Below are 23040 nucleotides of genomic sequence, written 5' to 3' on the forward strand. Positions count from 1 at the left end.
GATTAAATCTAGAATGCGGACCGGCGTTTAATTTGTACATGCATTTGTTATTCTTGTAGGCGCAAACCGCGAGGTTCAGTCGGGTAACGTTTTTTTCTCACACCGTTTGGAAGAAAATAACATTTTTGTGTTTGACCTTTCGCAGAAGTAACCAAGTAAATGTTCCCATCATACCCCAATGCTTAATTTTAACATTAAATATAAATACCGTATGTATGGTCTTCAAATTGCCCGCACAGCTAATGTTCGGAAAGATATTTTTTGCTCATTTCTCCCCATTCTTCCCCGTCGTTCAGACTGACTCAGCCACTGAATTTTAGGCTGCAAATGTCAAACCCATTTAATTTATTACACTATAAACAGTAGAAAGGTGGCGTCTGATAATGTTGGTGTCACCGCCAGTAATCACAATAAACACTTATTACATTAACCCCTTAATGACAAAGCCCGTACATGTACGGGTTTAAAATGCATTGTTTTCAATGGGTTTAGGGACCGCCCATTGTCCTTAAGGGGTTAAATGAACAATCTTATCATGTTATAATTACATTGACATAAAATATTCTTCAACTTCCGTCCGAATTAGTCATACAGAAATTAAGTTTAAAAAAAAAAAGTCTCCTTATTCCTTTTAAAAAAAAAAATATTTTTTTTACTATTTCTGTATTTTTTGGGGGTTATTTTTGGATGGTACACATTAAAAAAAATTGCCCCACGATTAATTCCTTATAATGTACATTTTCTTTCCTACTGAATTTTTACATTTTTTTTATGTGCACTGACCTTTTCGTGTAATTTGCGCTGCTGTTGTTGAGCAGATAAAACCCTTTTTGATGGGGCTACGTTTTTTAACTGGAGATCCAGAGGTTCTGCTTTTTAACGGTGAGGCGAGATAATAATTACCAAAGACTATGCAGGAAATATTTAATTATGGCAGCACTACTTACCCCCAAAAATGTCTTTAGAAATATTCCTTTTATCATTATTATTATTATTATTATTATTATATTTTATGTATATTGCGCCAGCTATTTACGCAGCTTCTTTAATGGCTCAAGAAGTTGCATAACTCATATCTCCCAAGCATCCCTGTTTAGCTGGACTAGTCCCTCTTTGGTTCCCAAACCCCTGATGCCCTATTTTCTGCCCCTGATGCCCCTCTTTTCTAGGAGCTCAGAATTTGCTGGGTATGAGGGTATCGCAGGGTTCTACAGCCCTGAAAGTTACAATAATGTAACAGCAGAAAATGGGTTTACAATAGCGGAAAAAATGGTTAAAGATGGATTAAAGGTCCATTGTCTAATGCAGATATTATTAACTTTTATTTATATAGCCCCAGCAATCCCCGCAGCGCTTCTTACAATACATATATTCAAAGGGACTGACAAAGCTAGAATTAACAGACTAAGACAAACCGATACATTACGTGAAGAGGGCTCGGCTCTCAAGAGCTTACAATCTGGAGAAATGGGCAATTCTTTTAGAATCATCAAAACGGGGTCTGAATTGGCTCCCGTTTTACATGTCATCACGTATACAGGGTATTTGTTATCTCTTGTAACATCACTTTGAAACTTTTGTAAATGAGAAAGAGAAAACAGGGACCCTCCCTGGGGCTCCACAGACCAATGGAGGTGGCAGGGGGGAAATAATTGCAAGCTCTTTAGTACAGAGCCAAAGATAAAACATTGTAGACAAGATTTGTATTTATCTGCTGTATTCTGGATTACCTGCACCTTTTCTTTTGTGGGTTATGTTTTCTTCTTATCAAACCCTCAGGCTGCTTGCGATACTCTCCTTGCTGCAAAATTGATATCACTCAAGGAGTTGGCAGAGTTTGGTGGAAAGTCCGAAAAACTTGCTACAGGATCGTGGAACACAACTGGTTCGAGACGTTCATCATTTTCATGATCCTGCTGAGCAGTGGCGCGCTTGTAAGTATCACGCCGTCTGTAAATGTATCCCGGTACATGCTTATTACGAATGTTAGAATTTTCTCCAATATCTTAAAATTTCATCCAACATACAGATAAAAATCAATTCCTAGAACTGGGAGAAATGTCCGATTTTTTTCCCCCATGGGAGGTACTGTGAATATTGGACAATTTCGGCCCCACGGATATCCACTAGCTGAAACATTGTATTGTTAGCTAAACATTTCAAGAAAGAAATACAAAAGAACCCTCAAGTACATTTATAAAGATAATAAAGATAATAAATAAATAAAATGAAACGATAATAGAAAAAAATATATATTTTTGTATTATATTCCGGGGGGATAAACTTAAAATAATATCTTTCGGTTTTAGCACCCCCGCGGAATCTATTACTAGCCTTGTTGAAAAATATTATTATTATCACGCTATGAAAGTTTAATGAATCAGCTTAAATGTTAATTATTAAATCCCTGCAGTCATTATATTCATTAGAACTGATTTTGGTTTCTCATTCTAAATAATTAATTTACAACTTTCTGTTTGGAATCCTAATTAATATATATTTATATATATTTTTTTTTTTCATAGGCATTTGAAGATATTTACATTGACCAGAAGAAGACCGTCAGAACCATACTGGAGTACGCAGACAAGATCTTCACGTATGTCTTTGTCCTGGAGATGCTCCTTAAATGGGTGGCCTATGGCTTCAAGAAGTATTTCACCAACGCCTGGTGCTGGTTGGATTTCTTCATTGTTGCGGTAAGTTGGGCATTTTCCGAACCTATATTCTTGGCTTTGTTCATGCGGCTCTAGCCGTAGCCCAATCACTTGTGAAACCAAAGGAGATGTCTGCTCTATGCATCCTCTTCAAGACCTTGACATACATTTAGTGATAGATTTTTTTTTTTTACAAACCCTAATGGGTTTAAAGCGAGACCGTTAAAAAAAAAAACAAATCTGGTGCATAAAAAGACCCCAAAGTTGAGCCTTTTAATAATTATTTCACTTTTAGGGGCAATAAACTGGAAAGCGTGATTCCTTGGCATTATTTATTTTTATCACTCCCATGTGATTCACGATGCTATACATAACACTATATTGTATATATAACACATATTGCCACATATTGCATAGCCTGTCTTTCTTACTATATGTAGACATCCTGTAATAAAAAAGTACCCATGTAGTGCCAGCTCATCCTGCAGCCAAAGGGTTAAACAAGCTTTGTAAGAATTACACTTAAAGGGTTAATGCCGTGTGCGCCATGACCATGGTTTCTTACAAATACTGAAAACAAAGATGCTGAAATGACGTGATCGTTTGTATTTTGGTCAAAATTGGTTGTTTTGGTCGAATAATTGATATATTTTTTTTAAATAATAATTATTGATTTTGATTTTGTTTTTAAACATGTATATGAAATATTTATAAGAAATGTTAAGATTGAAAATTGCCTGGAAGGGATTTACAAAATGAACCAAAGGGGAATAATTCTGACTATTTGTTCTGAAAGTATTTTTTTACTGCTGACTGTTCCTTTAAGAACTCGCTTCTTCCAATAATATTGAATCATTTAACCAAGTAAACCCAACTGGGAATAATTGGTTATTTTTTTTAATGTACGAGGACTGCCTTGAAAAAAACAAACACATTTTTATGTTTTTTTTTAGATTCTATTGTTTTGCAAAAATATGATTTTTTTAAAAAATATACATTTTATATTTATTGTTATATTTTTATTCTTCAAGGGAAACCTGCATTTATTTGAAGGGATAGCAAAGTTAAAAGCCCATAATGCAGATAATGCAGATGATGCAAGTTACCAAGCAGTGGATACGGCACTTTTTAAATTTAACCGTTTATTTATCCTCCCAATTAAAAACAAAAAATATTCCAGTACCTACTGATTTTAAGAATCAGTATTGGACCTCACAGGTAACCTGGAGATCCGCAGACTTATTTTAGGCTTTCCAACAGCGCAGCAGACCCCGTACCAACTCCTTTATCCAGCATAAAGCTTTGCTATCCCTTAAAGTAATCTTAGATATATTATGTGTTATATAGAAATGTTTAATGATGAGTGTAATAAACACCAAATTAACTCTTAATTTCCTGAAACAAATCCTGCCCAGTATTTAATTGGACACCCTTTAATTTAAAAGAAAACCCTCTCTGCTGCATTGACATTTTTTTCCAGTTCGGGTTATGTTCCCTGTAAGAGCACTAGGGGTGCCCAAAATGCTCATTGCGCAAGCTTTACAGCAGGTAGCTTGAAATCGATGACTTAGAACACAACATACGGAGGGTTTTTCTGTTCCATTAATTTATGCAAAGTTGTTTTTTTAAGTAAGATCCATTTTAATTTTGTACATAACTTGGGGCTCCCTAAATTTCAATAAGAGGGTCTGACTTGGCCATAAGAAGGAGGAGAGGAGACTCGTCACAGAAGTCATAGTCCCCAAACATCTAGAGGCTGGTTCCAAAAACCCCCATACATGATTAAGTTGGCCAGAAGAACGTTCCTAGGGCGAGCGGCCTTTGCGTTGCCTTCTCAATACGCACGGCCCTGCTTTTTAATGCTCTTAATGATTTATATGCTTGGGTTCTACTTAAATTTCTAATAGAGGGTTTAGAATGACCATAGAGAGGAGGAGGAGGAACGAGAGACAAGTCTAGGGTTCCACCGGTCTTCCTGAACGTGGATCTAGATACCGTATATTCCGGCGTATAAGACGACTGGGCGTATAAGACGACCCCCAACTTTTACAGTCCAAATATAGAGTTTGGACTATACTCGCCGTATAAGACTACCCCTCTACCCAGCGTACAACAACCAGCCAATCACGGCAAGCGATGTACCTTACCGGTGATTTGCTGGTTGATTTGCTGACATATACATACATGCACTGCCCTTACACACACACACACACACACACACACACATATATAATATATATATCTATATATATATCTACACATATGCCTGTCCATACATACACATTTATACACTGCCCTCACCACACACCCCTGCCTTTACACACACATGTATATGTATATGTATATATATATATATATATATATATACACACACACGTATGTATATATATGTATATATATATATATATATATATATATACACACACCAGTATATATATATATATATACACACACCAGTATATATATATATATATATATATATATATATACATACACACCAGTATATATATATATATATATATTTCTCCCCCCTTTGTCCCTTTCTCCCCATCTCTTACCTTATCTTCTGTCTTCTTTCTTCCATCCAGTTGTGGGAGCCCGATTTCTGGCACTTCAGACCTCGGCTTCCCTGCTCTCTAATCACTACGCGCCGGCTATTGATGCCGGGCGCCGGGACATGACGTCATCCCTGCGTTCGGCATCAATAGCCGGCGCCTAGTGATTAGAGAGCAGAGAAGCCGAGGTCTCAAGTGCCAGACCTCGGGCTTCCCTGCTCCCTCATCACTACGCGCCGGCAATTGATGCCGGGCGCCGGGACATGACGGCATCCCTGCGCTCGGCATCAATAGCCGGCGCGTAGTGATTAGAGAGATTGGTGGCTTCGTGGGAACCTCCGGCTTGGTAAGTACCCGGCGTATAAGACGACCCCCCACTTTTAAGAAGATTTTTTGGGGTTAAAAAGTCGTCTTATACGCCGGAATATACGGTATATTTTCTAGGATGAATTCAGTGATGGATAGGTAAGACTTTTAGATATCAGATACTTTCTCCTGTTCTCTTCCGAACATCTAGAGGCTGCTTCCAAAGCTCCTCATCCACAATCATGATGGCCAGAAGAACGTTGGTAGAACGAGCGGCCATCTTGTTTCCTTCTCAATACGCACGGCTCAGCTTTTTAATGCTCTTAATGATTTATATGCTTGGGTTCTACTTAAATTTCTAATAGAGGGTTAAGAATGATCATAGAGAGGAGGAGGAGGAAGGAGAGACAAGTCTAGGGTTCCACCGGTGTTCCTGAACGTGGATCTAGATATATTTTCTAGGATGAATTCAGTGATGGATAGGTAAGACTTTTAGATATCAGATACTTTCTCCTGTTCTCTTCCGAACATCTAGAGGCTGCTTCCAAAGCTCCTCATCCACAATCATGATGGCCAGAAGAACGTTGGTAGAACGAGCGGCCATCTTGTTTCCTTCTCAATACGCACGGCTCCGCTGCTTAACGCCGTTACCGGTTCTGTACCTGGAGAATATAATATCCTTACCTACCTTAACGTAATGACTTAATATCACAGATGGACTTTTATTGCTGTCCAACATAGTAGAGCAAGTAGAAAAGCAAGAGCTGATGGGGAGTGCCCCTTTATACAGCTTTCTTGCCCATTAGATAGTAAAATTATGATGCATTTGGTAAAATAATCCAGTGTAAAATTACTTTTTATAGGCACGGATTTGCCAAACGGACGATTCCCCCGACGGACTTAAACTTGTCAATGTTCCCGGGGCAGATTTATTGCTCCCTGTTTATTCTTATCGATTGAGTTGTTTTCTTAAGCTTTTTACATATACAGTCCGACCAAACGCTATCATCTTAAATCAATAGCCAGAAATTACCGGCCCTGAATAGTTTAAGAGATAAATAGAGCGACTTTTAAAACTCCCTCCAGGCTGTAGTATAGGAATCGCAAATTGTTACATTACACAAATTACCAAAAAAGAATTCTATGACATCAAAGTTTATTTTATTTTTTTAAATCGTTTTATGTAAAAGCCACCCTTTTAATTAACCCACTTTATTTAAAATTATGACACAAATCAGTGAAAGTTTGTTACTTTTGTAAGGTCTGATATACCTGATGTCATACTCCATAATTTGCTAAGTAGTTGTATTTTGGGCGTATACATAAGAAATAAAAAAAGTACGTTTTTTACAGAGAGGGTGGTAGATAAGTGGAATAACCTCCCAGCAGAAGTGGTAGAGGGTAATACAGTGAGGGAATTAAACACGCATGGGATAGACATACGGCTCCCGAATCTAAGACGAGACCAACGACTGATTAAGGTTTGAGTCGTTACAGCAGGAGAAACGGGCAGACTAGACGGGGGCCAAATAGGGCCGATATGCAGGGAAATTGGAATCTTTGGAGTATAAATACCGTGGGGGCCGGGTGGCGAGAACAGGCGATCTGCGCTATTTTGTAGCGTAAGAATTTTCTTCTGGAAGGGGGGGGGGTGTAAAGATGTAAAGATAGACGTCGGGAATGTGAAACCCGAAGGATGGATTTAAAAGCTTTAAAAAGATAAAAAGAAAAAAGTGCGGCATGAGAAGAAAGGATGAGTGGAACTCGGGTTCTTTTTAAGTAGTGATGACAATGCTAGAATCTCCGGGGCAAGGGTTAAATTCCCCTGACGCCCCCCTCCTCGGTGATGCGCTCCTCGTTCGGGATACAAAATGTCTGTAATGTGTTTGGTTGTGTATTGCAAAAAAAAAAGAAAGATAGCTAAAGAATGAGGTCACCTGTATTCAAGCAGGGATTCCACTACAATATGAAGAGAATCTGCCTATTAAACCTGACCTTCCCAGGTAAATCGCATATAACCTCTTCTGTTCCGCCCTTAAAGGTCCCTCACTAAGTTCCGCTGTGGGTTCTAGAACTACCTCTTCTGAGGTCGAAGCTGCAGCCCTGCAGCTGCCCTCATTCTCTGGGGTCCGATGCTTGAAGCAGCCAATCAGAGGCAGGAGAGCACTCCCACTGAAGTGTTTTGAGCTTAAAATAAGGGGGCAAACGCGTACGGGGGGGATTCTGCAGAATTCTATGTTACTTGAAGAGCAAAATAAAAAATACATAGTATCCCCCCCCAAAAATAAAAAAGTGTCATCAAGATATTTTAATGTGAGAAAGAATAAAAAATAACGCTATTTGATTTAACAATAAAAATATCCGAGCTTCTTCCTCCCCCTCCGGCCCGGATCCTTGTGTTATTCATTAAGCTCCTTCAGCGCTGAAGGCTCCTCACATCTTGATGACAGATACAAAAAATAATTAAAGGAGCAAGACAATTATTTTTTTGGCCTTTTCAAGAACGACAAAAAAAAAAACAAAAAAAACCCCCAAAAAAACAAAAAAAAACCAGTTACTTCAATACTATTTTTGTCCTTTTCTTCCACTAATTGTACGCAGAATGGAGTCCGGATGATTTTTAGCTGAATTCTGCCTGGGAGATCCCCCGTAATTATACCCCTGAAGCATTTTTAATATATTTATTATATATATATATATATATATATTATATTTATAAAATAAAAAAAATTCCTATAAATATGTTTTACTAATATTTTATTTCTAAACTAGAAAGTCATTTCTAAGGTATTTTTAAAGATTTTTTTTTAAAATCTTTACGTTAAACAAGATTTGCTTCTCTGTCCCATTCTGGAGCATCAGAACATTGAACCGAAAAAAAGTCCATCCCCTTTACCGATCCTACCTGCTTTTAAATACCCATTGTACAGCGCTACGGAATTTGATGGCGCTGTATAAAGCAATAAATAATAATAATAATAAATACCATCTAATTAAGACAGCGGGATAGAGGGGGAGGGACACGCGCGGCCCCAGGAGATAACTAGACTGATTAACGGGAATTTTTATTAATACTCACTTTAATATAAAACCAATTTTACCCTAAATTCACAGAAAAAAAGTTTGAGACGCCTTTTAAATTCTCTAAAAAATGTTCGTAGCTGAACAAACCCTTTTTCCGTACGAGGTTAAATACCCCCATAATTTAAGCCCTCCGGGCGCTACTAAAATATTTTTTTTCTGGCTGTTCTTGTTTTATTAGCGATTCCCCCCCCCCTATTTTTATTATTTTGTAAACAGCTTTTAGAAGCGCGTTACCCGGACACAGTCCAGTTGCCTAAATTATGCCGTCCCTTGCTAATCCGGTGTTAATTTATGCGTACGTTTTGCGAAGCAACCCCTTGACATTTCGCTGTTCGGACCTTGCGCGCTGTTCACACCGAGAAGATTGGCACGTGCAGGACCTTCTTTCTTTTATTCCCGCGCACAGTGGTAATTTGGTGTTCCTGACCCCCTTCCGCTGAGCCCTCAGGGGGGATACGGCCGCTTTGAATGTAAAGAACGCAGAATATTTATTATGTGGCACGCAAAGTTCCGATTTTCATAATGGACAAACAACTTTGAGTTCGAGTGGCACAAGTGGCATTGTTACGTTTGAATGTGTTTAAATTGCATTAAATGCGCTTTCAAATTGCCGGGGTGTTGCTAAACCCTTTGTGTACCAAAGGGCTGGGTGGGTTGGCCGCAGTTTGGCATTTATGGAGTTAACAGCAGTTACCAGCCATTCTGGAAAATATTCCAGATACTTTAATAGCGATAAGATATTGTAGCGGCTTATTAATTATTATTATTTATTATATTTATTAGAATACTTTTTATTATATTGATTATTATACTTATTATTTTATTTATTATAATTATTATATTTATTATTATTATTATTTTATTTATTATTATTATAATTATTTTATTTATTATTATTATTATTATTATATTTATTATTATTATTTTATTTATTATTATTATTATTATATTTATTATTATTAGTATCTTTTATTTATGTAGCGGCAACAATTCCCGCAGCACTTCTTACAGTCCATGCATTCAAAGGGTCTGACAAAACTAGAACCGACAGACAAAAATAAACAGATATATATTACGTTTGAAGGCTGACAATCTAGAGGATAGTTTCTGTGTTTGTAGTACATAGCAAATGAGGAGAAACGTTAGAACAAGAGGTCATAACGTAAAACTAGAGAGTCAGAGGATTTAGGTGTAATGTAAGGAAGTTTTACTTTACTGAGAGGGTGGTAAATAAGTGGAACAGCTTCCCAGCAGAAGTGGTAGAGGTTAATACAGTGAGGGGATTTAAACATGCGCGGGATCGGCATACGGCTCCTGAATCTAAGACGAGACCAACGACTGATTAAGGTTTGAGTCTTTACATTAAAAAAAAAAAGACAGACTAGACGGGCCGAACGGGTCTGATCCACCGGCAGATTCTATGTTAATTTGTTAAATACAGAATTATTTGACAGCTAATGAGAATGACAGAACAATAAAGGCATCTCGTTTATTTAATAAGCACCGGCTAAAGTGCGAATTTATTACATACTTATAATATTATATTATATATTATATTTCATTCTTTAGATCTGCAGAGGTTTAGGAGCCTCAATAGGTCATCCGGTGACCCATCGGACTCCGTACGGCACGCTGCCGACTCCAGTGGTAGCTGCCAAAACTAGAGCTGTCATATTAATAATCAAAAGAAAAAGCAAGAAATATGGAAATGTATTAAAAAAGGAGAAGTTACAGTGTAGATAACACCATATGATAGCTGTTTATGTATTATAATTATGATACATGACGCAAAGCACCCACCCAGCAGAAGTCTTTGCCCGTGTCCACATAGAACTGCGCAAGTACATACTTACTACAGAGGAGCGGGCGTTTAATCGGTTTGTCTTCTCCTTGTAGTCCTCCTCTATTGACAGCTCCAGGCCACATACTAGGGTACCTTTGGCCGGACAAAAGCTGGCAGATGGTGGCACAAGTCGTAGCTCAGTGTCCACTGAAGAGCTACCAGTTCGTAGTGTGTCGGACGCTAATATTATAAGATTGGTTGCTGCATACGGCCTTCTTCTCTGCTTTTTCATGGAGCACCTAACTGCGAGCCGGTTAGTCTGACCTTCCATTTCAGTGAAATCACTGCGCTGAATCTCCCATGCAGTCAAAACTAACTAAATATCCCAGCATGCCGTCTTTCTACATCCCAGTAGAGTAAATCTATCCGTCCCCGGCTGTACATTTATTTATTATATTCTTTTTGACATTATATGTTTGAGTTATTAGCCATAACTCTGTAAAAATCTCTTTTATAAATGCAGATTTATCCTCCTTACTGATTCTCTGATTACCCGGAAGCTTCGGATTTTTGAAACGACGCGGAATGCAGAATGAGTTACTTCTCCCCTTGGAAGTCTCCGGTTTAGTTTCTGTATATTGGGTTTTATTCGGCGATTTAGTATCTGAGCGCTGGATAAATCCCCGCGCGGGGAGGAATTAGAAAAAAAGCATTGATATACAGATATACTCAACGAACCAGAAGGAAAACGGGCTTTTATTGATATAAATTGCAGTAGATATTGTACCCAAAAGGTAAAAAAAATAAAAAATAATAATATTAAAAAAGGAAAGAAATAAAGATTTTATTATCGCAGGCAGTCGGCAAGTCGTAGATCCAGACGTTTCTCGCCGTGCTTAGCAGTTGGGAGTCGTTTATCTTAAATCACTCGGACTCGCTGAGTGGATACAACAGGTGGGATTCACATCCCTGATTCCAAGGATCAGACGGGGATTATCGCCGGGGTATCCGTCGCTGCACGAAGGAGGAGAGGGTTTGATGTAAAGCCGCGCTAATTTATACCTCTTCACTTCTCCGGATCCGATTGTCAGGAAATAACCTCTGAGCTGCTTTCCCGACCGGCCATACGTGAAAATAAATGTTTTTTTATACTTTTTATATTCATTTCACACTCGCCAGCTGCCGGTTGTGTTAGAATTCTATTAACGTTCAGCCTCTTACGCTACTAATGGGAGATTAGCCAATGGATCAACTACTCCTTAGTGTGAATTAGCAGTTTGTAAACCAAAGAGCCTAACCTCCCATGGCGGGATTCCTTTAGCATCTCCTGTGCTATTCCAAAAAATATATCTTACTTTTATTTTTATTATATTGCCCCTGCAGATGGATCAGCCATGAATACACCGTGGGTTAAAGCATAGAAACGACACATAAGACCCATTTGGTCCGTTTAGTCTGCCTGTTTTTCCTGCTGTAAAGACTCTTAGTCTTTCTTGATCCATTGTTATCCTACAAACCATTCCTCGTTTTAGTCGCCCCCCCCCAGTACGCTCTCCAGGATGTCAATATCCTTCTGGAGATGGGGGTCTCCAGAACTGCCCCCAACATTGTGGGGTCTGACCAGAGATCTGTAAAGTGGGAGAACCAGCTCCCTCTTCCCGCTACTAACGCCTCTCGCTATACACTCCAGCGCCCTGCGACGCTTTTTGTGAAATGATATTGCCTTTAAGACCTCAGAAATAATTAGAAGCCCCTCTCTTCTGTTGTCGCTGACAGAGCAGCATCCCAAGTGCGTTATATGATGTTTATCAACATTAAACTGCAGCTGCCACACTCATAACTATTCTTCTGATTCACTTTAATCACTCGCCATTTGGCTTGTTCCACCCGGAATGTCTACAGACCTTTGTATCATCTACAAAAAGCCATACCCCACCTTACCGTACATACAACGTTCCGTGCCTCCTCGTCAGCTCAGCCATTGATCATTTCTGTCCCCTGATGTCAGCCTCGAGACTCCGTATCAAAAAAAGCATTCCGTCCATTCCAGATGATTTGTGAAGTCGCTAATGAAGATATTTACTTACTGTTGTAAATCGTCAACATTCTAAGGCATGAAAGATAATCTGAAGGGCATCTCATCCCGCTCTCTACACTCCTAAATCGTACAAGTAAAGAAAACCCACCTAACCCAGACCAGGGTGAATCCCCCCAAATAGCAGGGGTCTCCTTTCATAGGTTCACAAGGCATTAAATAACCATATCTAGCACAAAGCATGTATGGGTAAAGCATGTAAGTTCATTGTCTTTACTTTCTTGGATAAATACCTGGGAACTCTCTGGCTCCGGCTACACGGAGCTCCCGTTGGGGGATGCGGGAAGGTGGTCCCACTGACGTGGGTGGTCCGCCATTTTTGCAGGGGAAGTGGGCATAGAGAGCGGCATGTCCCTCCCGCGACCCGGAGTTTCCCCGCCGTGACCCGGAGAAGCATATGCTGGGATCATGTGTTATAGCTAAATTGGCCCCCTATAGAAATTGGCCCCTTGAATGTCCCTGAAAAGCTCTCCTTCATATTGCGACGCAGGGTTTTGGAAATCTTTTCTGATTTAGCATTTTAAGCATAAATAGGGTTAATGTTTTTTTGTTCCCCAGTGTTTTTCTTTAATGTGAGCCCTTTTTTGGAGCAAAAAGTGGTTTATCTGAACATATCAAAAAGGGGGATTTTATATTATTCACTCCAAGCTGAACGCCAACACATGATAACCTAAAATGCATCATCTATAAATAAAAAACTATACATATATTTTAAGCAGCGGCCTGTGTGTTCTGACATTCAAAGTATCATCCTTTCTTAATTTGTATTTATTTATTGAACCCCCTATATTACCAGCTATTAGCGAGATACATTGACGTGGATGTTACAGGCTCCAACTCCTATCATACTTAGCACTTGGGAGTTGTAGTCTGGAATGCTAGCTGTTTCCCGTACCATTCTGCGTAACCATTGTATACGAAATCTTATGTGTCACATATATGCATTTGCATCAGTAGGTCACAAAGAGCCGTAAAAAATGAATGATAAAGTCCCGCCCCGAACCACGCCTCTATCCATATCCCATAATAAGCATCCATCTTTGGCCATTTAGAATTTTGGAATTTATATGAATATTTCAAAAAAAAAAAAAATAAAAAAAAAAAATATATATATATATATATAAAAAATAATATAACTATATAAATATATATATATATATTTAAATATATAATTTTTTAAATATAAAAAATATAATATATATTAATATATTGATTTGTCGGCTAGTGATCGCTACAGGATTATAGGTGTTGTAGTCCAGTGGCACCTAGAGGTTCATATCTGTTGGCTAAGACCGTAAGTCAGAGAAGTTTTTGGGGGGCCTGGAACTTACTTTTTATTTGATATTTTCTCAGAATGTTCTGACGCTCTTCTTTTTTTGTGACCAATAATGTTTGAATTCCGTTCAATCCGTGCAGATTTCAGTAGCTTGTCTGATGGTAACAACTTTTGGCAAAGGGCATGTGGGTTCCGTGAAGTCTCTAAGGACACTGAGGGCATTGAGGCCTCTCCGAGCCCTGTCCAGATTTGAAGGCATGAGGGTAAGGGTAATTTTCACCATAAGTCTTAAATTAATGTCTCTAAACCTTTTTTGTTTTTTTTTCCTACAGGCCGAAAATAACATCAATTTTTTCCCCACCTTCGTTTCCTAGATGTCCGCCGACTTTATTCTGAAAACAGTTACAGTCCTGACATGTAGATGGAATTAGTGCCTGCTAGCTCTTTAAAATTAATGGGAAAATTGGGTCAAGACTGTTTCTTTTCTCATTTCTCTACTTTCATCCCGTTTTCCTTTTCTCCTTCATCTGTTTTTTTCTCTTAGTCCTGGTTCAAATGGTCTTGTAGGTCCAAGGTTTCTGGCAAAAGTGGTCCTCTTGTAGAACTTTTTGGTCATTGGTCAACATTCCAGAATTAGAACTTTGAAGTTCCTTCTACATTCCAGGACAGTAGCTCTTTTCTGCTAACGTTTTGTTTTTTCGCCTACAGGTTCCCGTCCCGGTGTCATTTATATAGCAGGCGTAGGTTGGTTCTGCAGAATTTTGCTAATAGCTTGGATTCTGCTTGTGTCTCCATTCAGGTGTCTTTAGTAAGCCTCATAGCTACTGCCCTTGGATTCTCCGATTTCGGTCCTATTAAATCCCTTAGGACCCTCAGAGCTCTAAGGCCTCTGAGAGCGCTATCACGATTTGAAGGGATGAGGGTAAGATTTTAAAAAACAGCAACCCCAGGGGTCCGTTTGAACTTGAAGCATGTGGAGGACCCGATTTCCTTTGGATTTGTTTGTAGTTGACCTGTATACAAATATGGCTTTGTCCATTTGGTATACAGTAGTTTTTTTTTCTTTTCTTATAGATTGATACATTTGTTTCATTTCTGTCGTGGGATTGAATGAATAATTAAATAAAAAAAAAAAAAAAAAAAATCCCAGCACTCAGAAAGAAATAAATGAATAATAATAATAATTAAAAAAAAAAAAAGATTTCAGATGAGGGTAAACCATTTAACAATCCGTGCAATGAGTTACAAATGGAGCTTTTTTTTTATATATATATTATTTTTTTCCTTAAAATTTTGTGTATCCATCAACATTTTTGAAATCCATTATTACGATCATTGCAAATACTTTCTTCTGAAATATTTCCAGTTTTTTTTCTTTTTTTTTGCACGCATGCCAGCACTCTGATTTAATGTTTGCATGCACCTTTTTTTTGCTGTAGTTAGACCGTTTCTTAAGTAAATAGTCTGCATGCGTGTTCTTCTTTCTTACCTGTCGTGCCGATCTTCACAATGCATGCCTTGGAAGTTTTCTAACTCACACGATGTTCTTGGAAGGGCTCTTTGTTTTGGGCGGTGTGGCTGCTCTGTGGGTCGATCCTTTCTTCGCATATTGCATATATTATACTACAGTTATTAAGTGGCCTACAATAAGATCATATTGCGATTGAATGATAGAAAAGAATGAGATTAGGCACAATTCTCTATTACGGTCTTGGGATAAGGATAGCAGGGGATACGGAGAAAGACGTGGCGGGGGTGGAAGTGGGACAAGGTTCTGTATAGATGCATAGGGGGCAGCACAAGGGTCTTCAGGGGATCAGGAAGGAGCATTAGACTTAAGAGGAGATCAAAGCTCCGCTGGCAATAAGGCTCCAACACAAGGTTCTCCGAGGGCGACCAAATGCTCTGCAGGAGTCAAGGAGGCAGAACAAGGTTCTACAGGACTTAAGAGGTCACAACAAGGCTCTGCTCAAGGACACGGAGCAACCTGAGGTTCTGTAGGAGATAAGGATCAGAACATGGATCTGCAGGGCATAGAGGGAAAGAACAAGGAGAAGGCAGCCTAACGCGGCTCTGCACGGGATAAGGAAGGAGAGCTGCAGGGAGAGTCACGGGGTACAAAGGACTTTGAATGTAGCGATACATGGACATGTTGGTTGTGTTCTCCTTCTGCTTGGTGCGCGATTCTACTGAAGATTAAGTAAACACGGGCTGAGAATGCCTATGGGCCAGAAGCCCGATGACCCCGTATTAACTCCTTTTAAGCCCGAGTAACAAACCATGTTTTCGTTCTCTATTCTCCTTTCTGATATTCTAGTCGAGGCCACGGCAGGCTTTGCTCCTCTAGGATTTCCGCTCTTCTATAATCGCTTAGTTACAGTGTAACAGCAGCGGTATGGAATGGATACCCAGCCCCCTTCTAATTGGGTTAAACGCAGAACATACAGCAGTCCTGTCATTCCTACATCCGGTGGCTTTGCGGTGCCATGGCCTCCAATTACCGTAAATGTAAACAGAGTATCCCAAATGATTGTTTTATGTGAAATTAACTATATTATCCGTGACCTCTCCCCGCATCTGTCAGAGGATGACTGGTAATGAGAATTCTACATTTAAAGGTAAAAAGTAAACCCCATAATAAGTTCTATAATAATAATAATAATAATATATAAAATATATAATTCTATATAATATAATTCACTAAATTAAGAATGAGAAGATGTCTACGGCTGTATTATTAAGGAGCAACAAAAAAATCATTGGCAGGTGATATTAGCTGTAATGTAAGGAAGTTTTACTTTACAGAGAGGGTAGTAGATAAGTGGAGCAGCCTCCCAGCAGAAGTGGTAGAGGGTAATACAGTGAGGGGATTTAAAAATGCATGGGATAGACATACGGCTCCTGAATCTAAGACGAGACCAATGACTGATTAAGGTTTGAGTCTTTACAGCAGGAGAAATGGGCTGACCAGACGGGCCGAATGGGGCCGATCTGCCAGCAAATTCTATGTCTCTATGTTTCTTTGTAACATTAAAAAAAGACAGCAAAACAATGGATCACGAAAACATTCCAATGTGTATAGATTAAAATGAGCGATATATATTTAATACCCCCCCCCCCGTTATGTGTATGACATGCGAGCAGCCTCCGTAACGTCCTGTTCTCAGGATCTACATGATTTCCCCCCCCCGTTAAGTTATCTAAGTTGCTGATTCTTCTTTATTGGTTCAGGAAGCCTTTGTAAGGGAGGGGATGGGAGATAATCAAAAGTGCATTAGATATGCTAGTTTTGCCACAAATAGCCACAAAATACCCGCATACTAAACCAACTATCTCCCTAACAATTACACTGATCGACCAATAAAAAAAACTCAACATGTAGACGGCTGTAAGAAATGAATTTAGATATCCTGAAAGAGTCACCGGCCCTCAGAACATAACTTTACCCGTTACTTTTAACCCCCGGCCTCCTATTCAGCCTCTTCTCGGGGGCCCAATCGACTCCGCTGCGTTCTCGTCAGTTTAACCTTTTCCGTGTACCGCTTAAAAAACGCGGGGAGCGGAGTTGCGTTGATTAGCCTGCTGACTAATGAGCCCTCGGCTAAGTACTCGCTAATAGCCTATTAATGCACTTGGATCAGCGCCTGATTCTTCCCCTGCAGTAAACAACAATTAACAATATTCGTAATTAGCTATTGTTTAGGGGGGAGGTTTGATTTTCTTGAATTCCCTTTCGGTTTCAGCATTCGGATGATTCCACGTGGCCTGGTTTGAATAGATCTCGCGTGCTGTGAGCTGTAGCCCTGTTTATGTCATTGGGCGTAATGGTCGGGTTGGTAGAAATACAATAACGTTACTTCAAGGAACTCAACAAATGTTATTTTATGTAGAATACACATTGGAGTTCGTTTTCTATGAACTTCGAGGCATTTTACACTATCCTGGCATATAAAGTTTATGTCGTAGAAGCTGAGATCGGAGGAAGGATCACGGAAAAAGTTCTCTCTCTTTTTCCTCCATCCGCCTTTACGAAGGCATCCTGAGCCAATCAACAACCATCAGCAACTTAAACGATGAACGATAACATAATAGGGAGGAAAAATCACGCAGGAAGGCTGCTCCCATAATATATACTTCGAGTGGGTTTCTAATACATACACTACCGTTCAAAGGTTTGGGGTAAATGTCCTTGTTTTTGAAAGAAAAGCTAATTTAGGCCATTAAAATAACATGAATTGGATCAGAAATCCAGCGCTGACGGGGTTAATGCTGTAAATGACTATTGTAGCTGGAAACGGCTGATTTTAATGGAATCTCTTCAGACGTGCAGAGGCCTTTATCACTCCCATCACTCCTGGGTTCCAATGGCCCTTTATCACTCTCATCACTCCAGTGCTCCAATGGCACGTTGTGTTCGCTGATCCAAGTTTAAGTGTAAAAGGATAATTGATGGTTAGAAACCCTTTTGTAATTATATTACTGACAGAAATGTCCTCGTTTTCCATGAAAACAGCTCAGTGACCCCAAACTTTTAAACACTGGCCCTTACAAAAAATTACTGCAGTTTTTCTGAAGTAATACTGCAGTTTTTTGGACATGAAAAAACTGCAATACTGTGTCACGCACAGCGTAAGGTAGAACCTGTAATCAGGTAGAGCAGCGTGTGCAAGTCCGATAGACAGGAAACCTGAGTCCAGTACAGAATCGCCAATGAGCAAGCCGAGGTCAGGAAGCCAGAAGTCAGGATAAACGTGAGGGAAGCCAGAGTCAAACGCCAGGAATCAGTATCAGGAACAAGCCGAGTCGGTAACGGGAAAACAACAGGAACGCGTACTGAGATGACACTATGCAAGATAGGTACAACCATCAGAAGGCAAGGCTGAGTGTTTCTGAGGCTCTTAAATAGGCAGAGGAAGTCCAGGCATCAATTACAGAATTCCCGCCAAAAATTCAAAGTGCCGTTACGTCACTTCCGGTTCGCGGCCATCTTGGGATTGGCAGAACGTAAAACTCTAAAAGGAGCCGTAGTACCGGCTGGCGCGTGCACGCAGCAGGACCGGACCTGGCTCCAACACAGGACGACTGACGCGTGGAGCCGCGAGGTCTTCCCCTCCCTCGCGGCGGCTGAGGCTGTCTCGGAGAGGCGGGAGGTCTCCCTCTTCTCCGCGGCGGTTGCGGCTCCTGCGGCAAGGCGGGAGGTCTCCCCCTCTTCCGCGGCGGCTGCCGTGTAGAGGCGGGAGGTCTCCCTCTTTTCCGTGGCGGCTGCGGTTGCCGCGGCACGGTGGGAGGTCTCCCCCTTCTTCTCGGCGGCTGCCGGGCCAGGTATGTGACATACTGCAGTTTTACTGCATTTGTACTTCACTGTACTGCAGTTTTAATGCACATTTACTGCACTTTTTTTATATATTGCAAACCTACAGTTGCTCTTCAATGTACTGCAGCTTTATTGCATTTGTACTTCCTTACAAAAATAACTGCAGTACAGTGAAGTACAAATGCAGTAAAACTGCAGTAAATGCGCAGTATTGCAGTTTTTTCATGTCCAAAAAACTGCAGTATTACTTCAGAAAAACTGCAGTAATTTTTTTGTAAGGGAGTCGTCTATATATGTGGCTTGTTTTAATCTCCCTTACATCGTTTTAATGAGGGTACAGAAGTATTTACACAAATACTCTGGCTCACCTCAGGATGACAGATCTATTTTAATGACGCCCGGTTACATAATCAACTAAATAAACTAATAAAAAAAGGAACTTCATGTTTTTCTTCTACAAACTGATTAGCAACACGTCCAGTCCCAAGAACATTTTTTGGATTTCATTTACGAGACAAACGGACGCATAAAGTAGAAGCGACCCCTCTTATCCGTGTATCGCACGGTTGAATAAGTCATTAAGGCTTATGATGCCCCTACTTACCAGGGGTCCACTCAACCTCACCTTAGAATACAAGGGGTGGCTCAGGTGGGCACCTTACGGATCACATATTAATATCATATCGTACTCTGGCATTGGTGGACGTCTTCAGGGCCACCTCCCGATCTTAACTACAAAGCCTTCTTCCTCCCCTTCAGACGTAGTTAAGCCCCAGACGACCGGTTACTATTTCTGGTGTGAGTATATTTCGCCAGGTGGAGAGTCGCTTAAATTTCCCAAGAGTAGATTTGAAGGATCTCCGCTCTGACAGCGTGATAGCCGCTCCTAATTGTCTAGTCAAAACCAATTAATCTCAGCCGGCACCTGCCGCTTACGCCGTGCGTCTGGTTCCTCAAATCTAATGATTTCACCGATGCGAGATATCCCCGTGTATTATTTTTTTTTTCGGGCATATGTTGCATATCGTGTAGAGGAATCGGTACTTAATTGCAGGCTATTTTGTCTGACTTGGGGAATAAACTGTCACCAAACCCAACACGAAGATGAAAAATGTCACACCTGTGATCTCAGAGGGTTCGAGGACAACCAGAATGCACTCCATTCCGAGTCAATCCGCACGTTGCCATTTAAACATAACGAAAGGTAACATTGTAATTTAGGATTAAATTAATGATTACGGTCCATTTTCATCTTTAAATAGGGTTTTCTGTTGGTTTCTTCCCCTACTTTGGTGACGTGAAGTCCTTGAGGTCCTCGTTGGCTGAGCTGTGGTCCTCAGCCAATAACATTTCAAAGAAAGCCACAAAATGAGATCGTTTGCCATTGTTTAGACTCTAATGATGGTTCTAAAGATAAATGGGGATGATGGAGATGTTGTTTTTATTATCTCAGTAAGGAAACCCATCCACTGGGTCTTCAATAATTAAAAAAGGGGGTAAAGTTACACATCAGCTGACTACAAGCCGAGCGCACATTAGAAATAAGACGAGGAAGAAGCAGAAATGCTTGATTACAGAGAGAGCAGTAAAGATAGAGAATTCGCAATAGAGCGATCAAGTATAATAAATGGCTTCAAAAGAAAAATAAAATAAATAGTTGATCCTCGGAGATCTGATTTGAGAATACCTACATTAAAAAATACATTATAGTGTATTGCTGTTACATTTAATATAAAAAAATATATATTGTTGAGGATGATGGGATTTATAGTTTATCCACAACAGGTATGCTGCAGGCTCTGGCTTCTGATATTAGATTTCTAGATAATTAATGTTGAAACGAAGCAGTTTCTGGTGTTTTTAATTAGAGCACAATGAGCTAATTCATTTGCCATTAAAGTGTCTACAGATTTGGCCTTTGCCTGGTCTCTGACGATTGTCGCTGGCAGCCGCGCTTGGCCCTGTCACTCGTAATTGAAGGGAATAAAAGCAGAGCCCGGGCTCTGGGTTTCTGAATGCACCGCGCCGCAAACAAAAGTCTGTCTGTACTTTAATCCCTCAAAACAACCACACGGTTTAGCAAAGTCAATTAAGAGCAAATTAATAAACAGAATATCCAGAGTTTAAAGGGACTGTAAATTCTACCATCACCTAGAACCATTCATATATAAGCAGAGCTATCTATCTATCATCTATCTATCTATCTATCTATCTATTATCTATCTATCTATATCTATCTATCTATCTATCTATCTATCTATCTATCTATCTATCTATCTGTCTACCTATCTATCTATCTATCTATCTATCTATCTATCTATCTATCTATCTATCTATCTATCTATCTATCTATATCTATCTATCATCTATCTATCTATCTATCTATCTATCTATCTATCTATCTATCTATCTATCTATCTATCTATCTACTATATCTATCTATCTATCTATCTATCTATCTATCTATCTATCTATCTATCTATCTATCTACTATATCTATCTATCTATCTATCTATCTATCTATCTATCTATCTATCTATCTATCTATCTATCTATCTATCTATCTATCTATCTATCTATCTATCTATCTATCTATCTATCTATCTATCTACTATATCTATCTATCTATCTATCTATCTATCTATCTATCTATCTATCTATCTATCTATCTATCTATCTACTATATCTATCTATCTATCTATCTATCTATCTATCTATCTATCTATCTATCTATCTATCTATCTATCTATCGTCTATCTATCTATCTATCTATCTATCTATCTATCTATCTATCAACTATCTATCTATCTATCTATCTATCTATCTATCTATCTATCTATCTATCTATCTATCTACTCTATCTATCTATCATCTATCTACTATATCTATCATCCATAATCTATTATCTATCTATTATCTGTCTATCATCTATCTATCTACCCTATCTATCATGTATAGACATGGATCTATCTATCTACCTACTCTATCTATCTATCTATCTATCTATCTATCTATCTATCTATCTATCTATCTATCTATCTATCTATCGATCTATCATCTATCTATCTATCTATCTATCTATCTATCTATCTGTCTGTCTGTCTGTCTGTCTATCTATCTATCTATCTATCTATCTACAGTATATATACATCTATTTATCTATCTACTCTATCTACAGTATATCTTTCTATCTATCTATCTATCTATCTATCTATCTATCTATCTATCTATCTAATTTAATATGCTTTGAATAAAAGTAGATCTTTTAGTTGTTCAACATAGACAAGCTTTAGGTTATGCATTTGGTGCTAAAAAAAACAGGGCAATTATTATATTAATGGTAGTTTTTAGTATATATATAGTGCTGTGGAATATCCTTCATCCGTCAGCAACCAATGGACTAACATGGACAAAAAAGCCTTAATATCTATAAAAGAGGCATTAAAATTTTCCTCTTTCTTCATAAAAAGTTGACGTTATACCAAACATCCTTGTTGTAATTTGTGCGTTCCAGTTGCTGCTCTGTCCTGTAGGAGCTCGTAATTGCACTAGAAAATAGAAATTGTATGCTTTGTATACCTGTAGCGTTCTGAAAAGTTTCATCTTTCTACCCCTCTATGCTTAGTCTGTACCCTGCCTGATCTGCATGTTTATGTCCCGCTCTGCCCATGTGCATGCGCGCCACTAACACCCGCCTTTAACTATTTTCCTCCCGTTTATCTGTTGTATTTATCAGCTGGCATCGAAGGTTTTATTGTTGTTATCCTGGCACTGAAGCAGTTTTAACTTTCACAGTAAATCGCCCTCTCTGTCTTCTGTTGCCCTCGTTCCGTATTGTCGGTCATGGATACTTTTGCTAAGTGGGATTAGAAATCAGACTCACAAACTTCAGTCCCTTCCCCCAAATATCTCGGAGTCCTCCTGTAAAGGACCAGATGATATCCCATGAACAAGGAGCCCCTTCTGTCTC

General features: G+C 39.2%; 1 protein-coding gene across 1 annotated transcript in view; it reads left to right on the plus strand.

Annotated features, from left to right (window-relative positions):
- LOC128496409 (sodium channel protein type 5 subunit alpha-like) overlaps positions 1 to 23040 on the plus strand; it is a 153155-nt gene that overhangs the window by 117417 nt on the left and 12698 nt on the right. Inside the window, exons 19-21 of the mRNA XM_053466022.1 lie at positions 1780 to 1934; positions 2526 to 2699; positions 14556 to 14678. Coding sequence (XP_053321997.1) covers positions 1780 to 1934; positions 2526 to 2699; positions 14556 to 14678 — 452 coding nt within the window. The remainder of the gene's footprint in view (positions 1 to 1779; positions 1935 to 2525; positions 2700 to 14555; positions 14679 to 23040) is intronic.

Source organism: Spea bombifrons, chromosome 5 (genome assembly GCF_027358695.1).
Source record: "Spea bombifrons isolate aSpeBom1 chromosome 5, aSpeBom1.2.pri, whole genome shotgun sequence".
NCBI lineage: Eukaryota > Metazoa > Chordata > Amphibia > Anura > Pelobatidae > Spea > Spea bombifrons.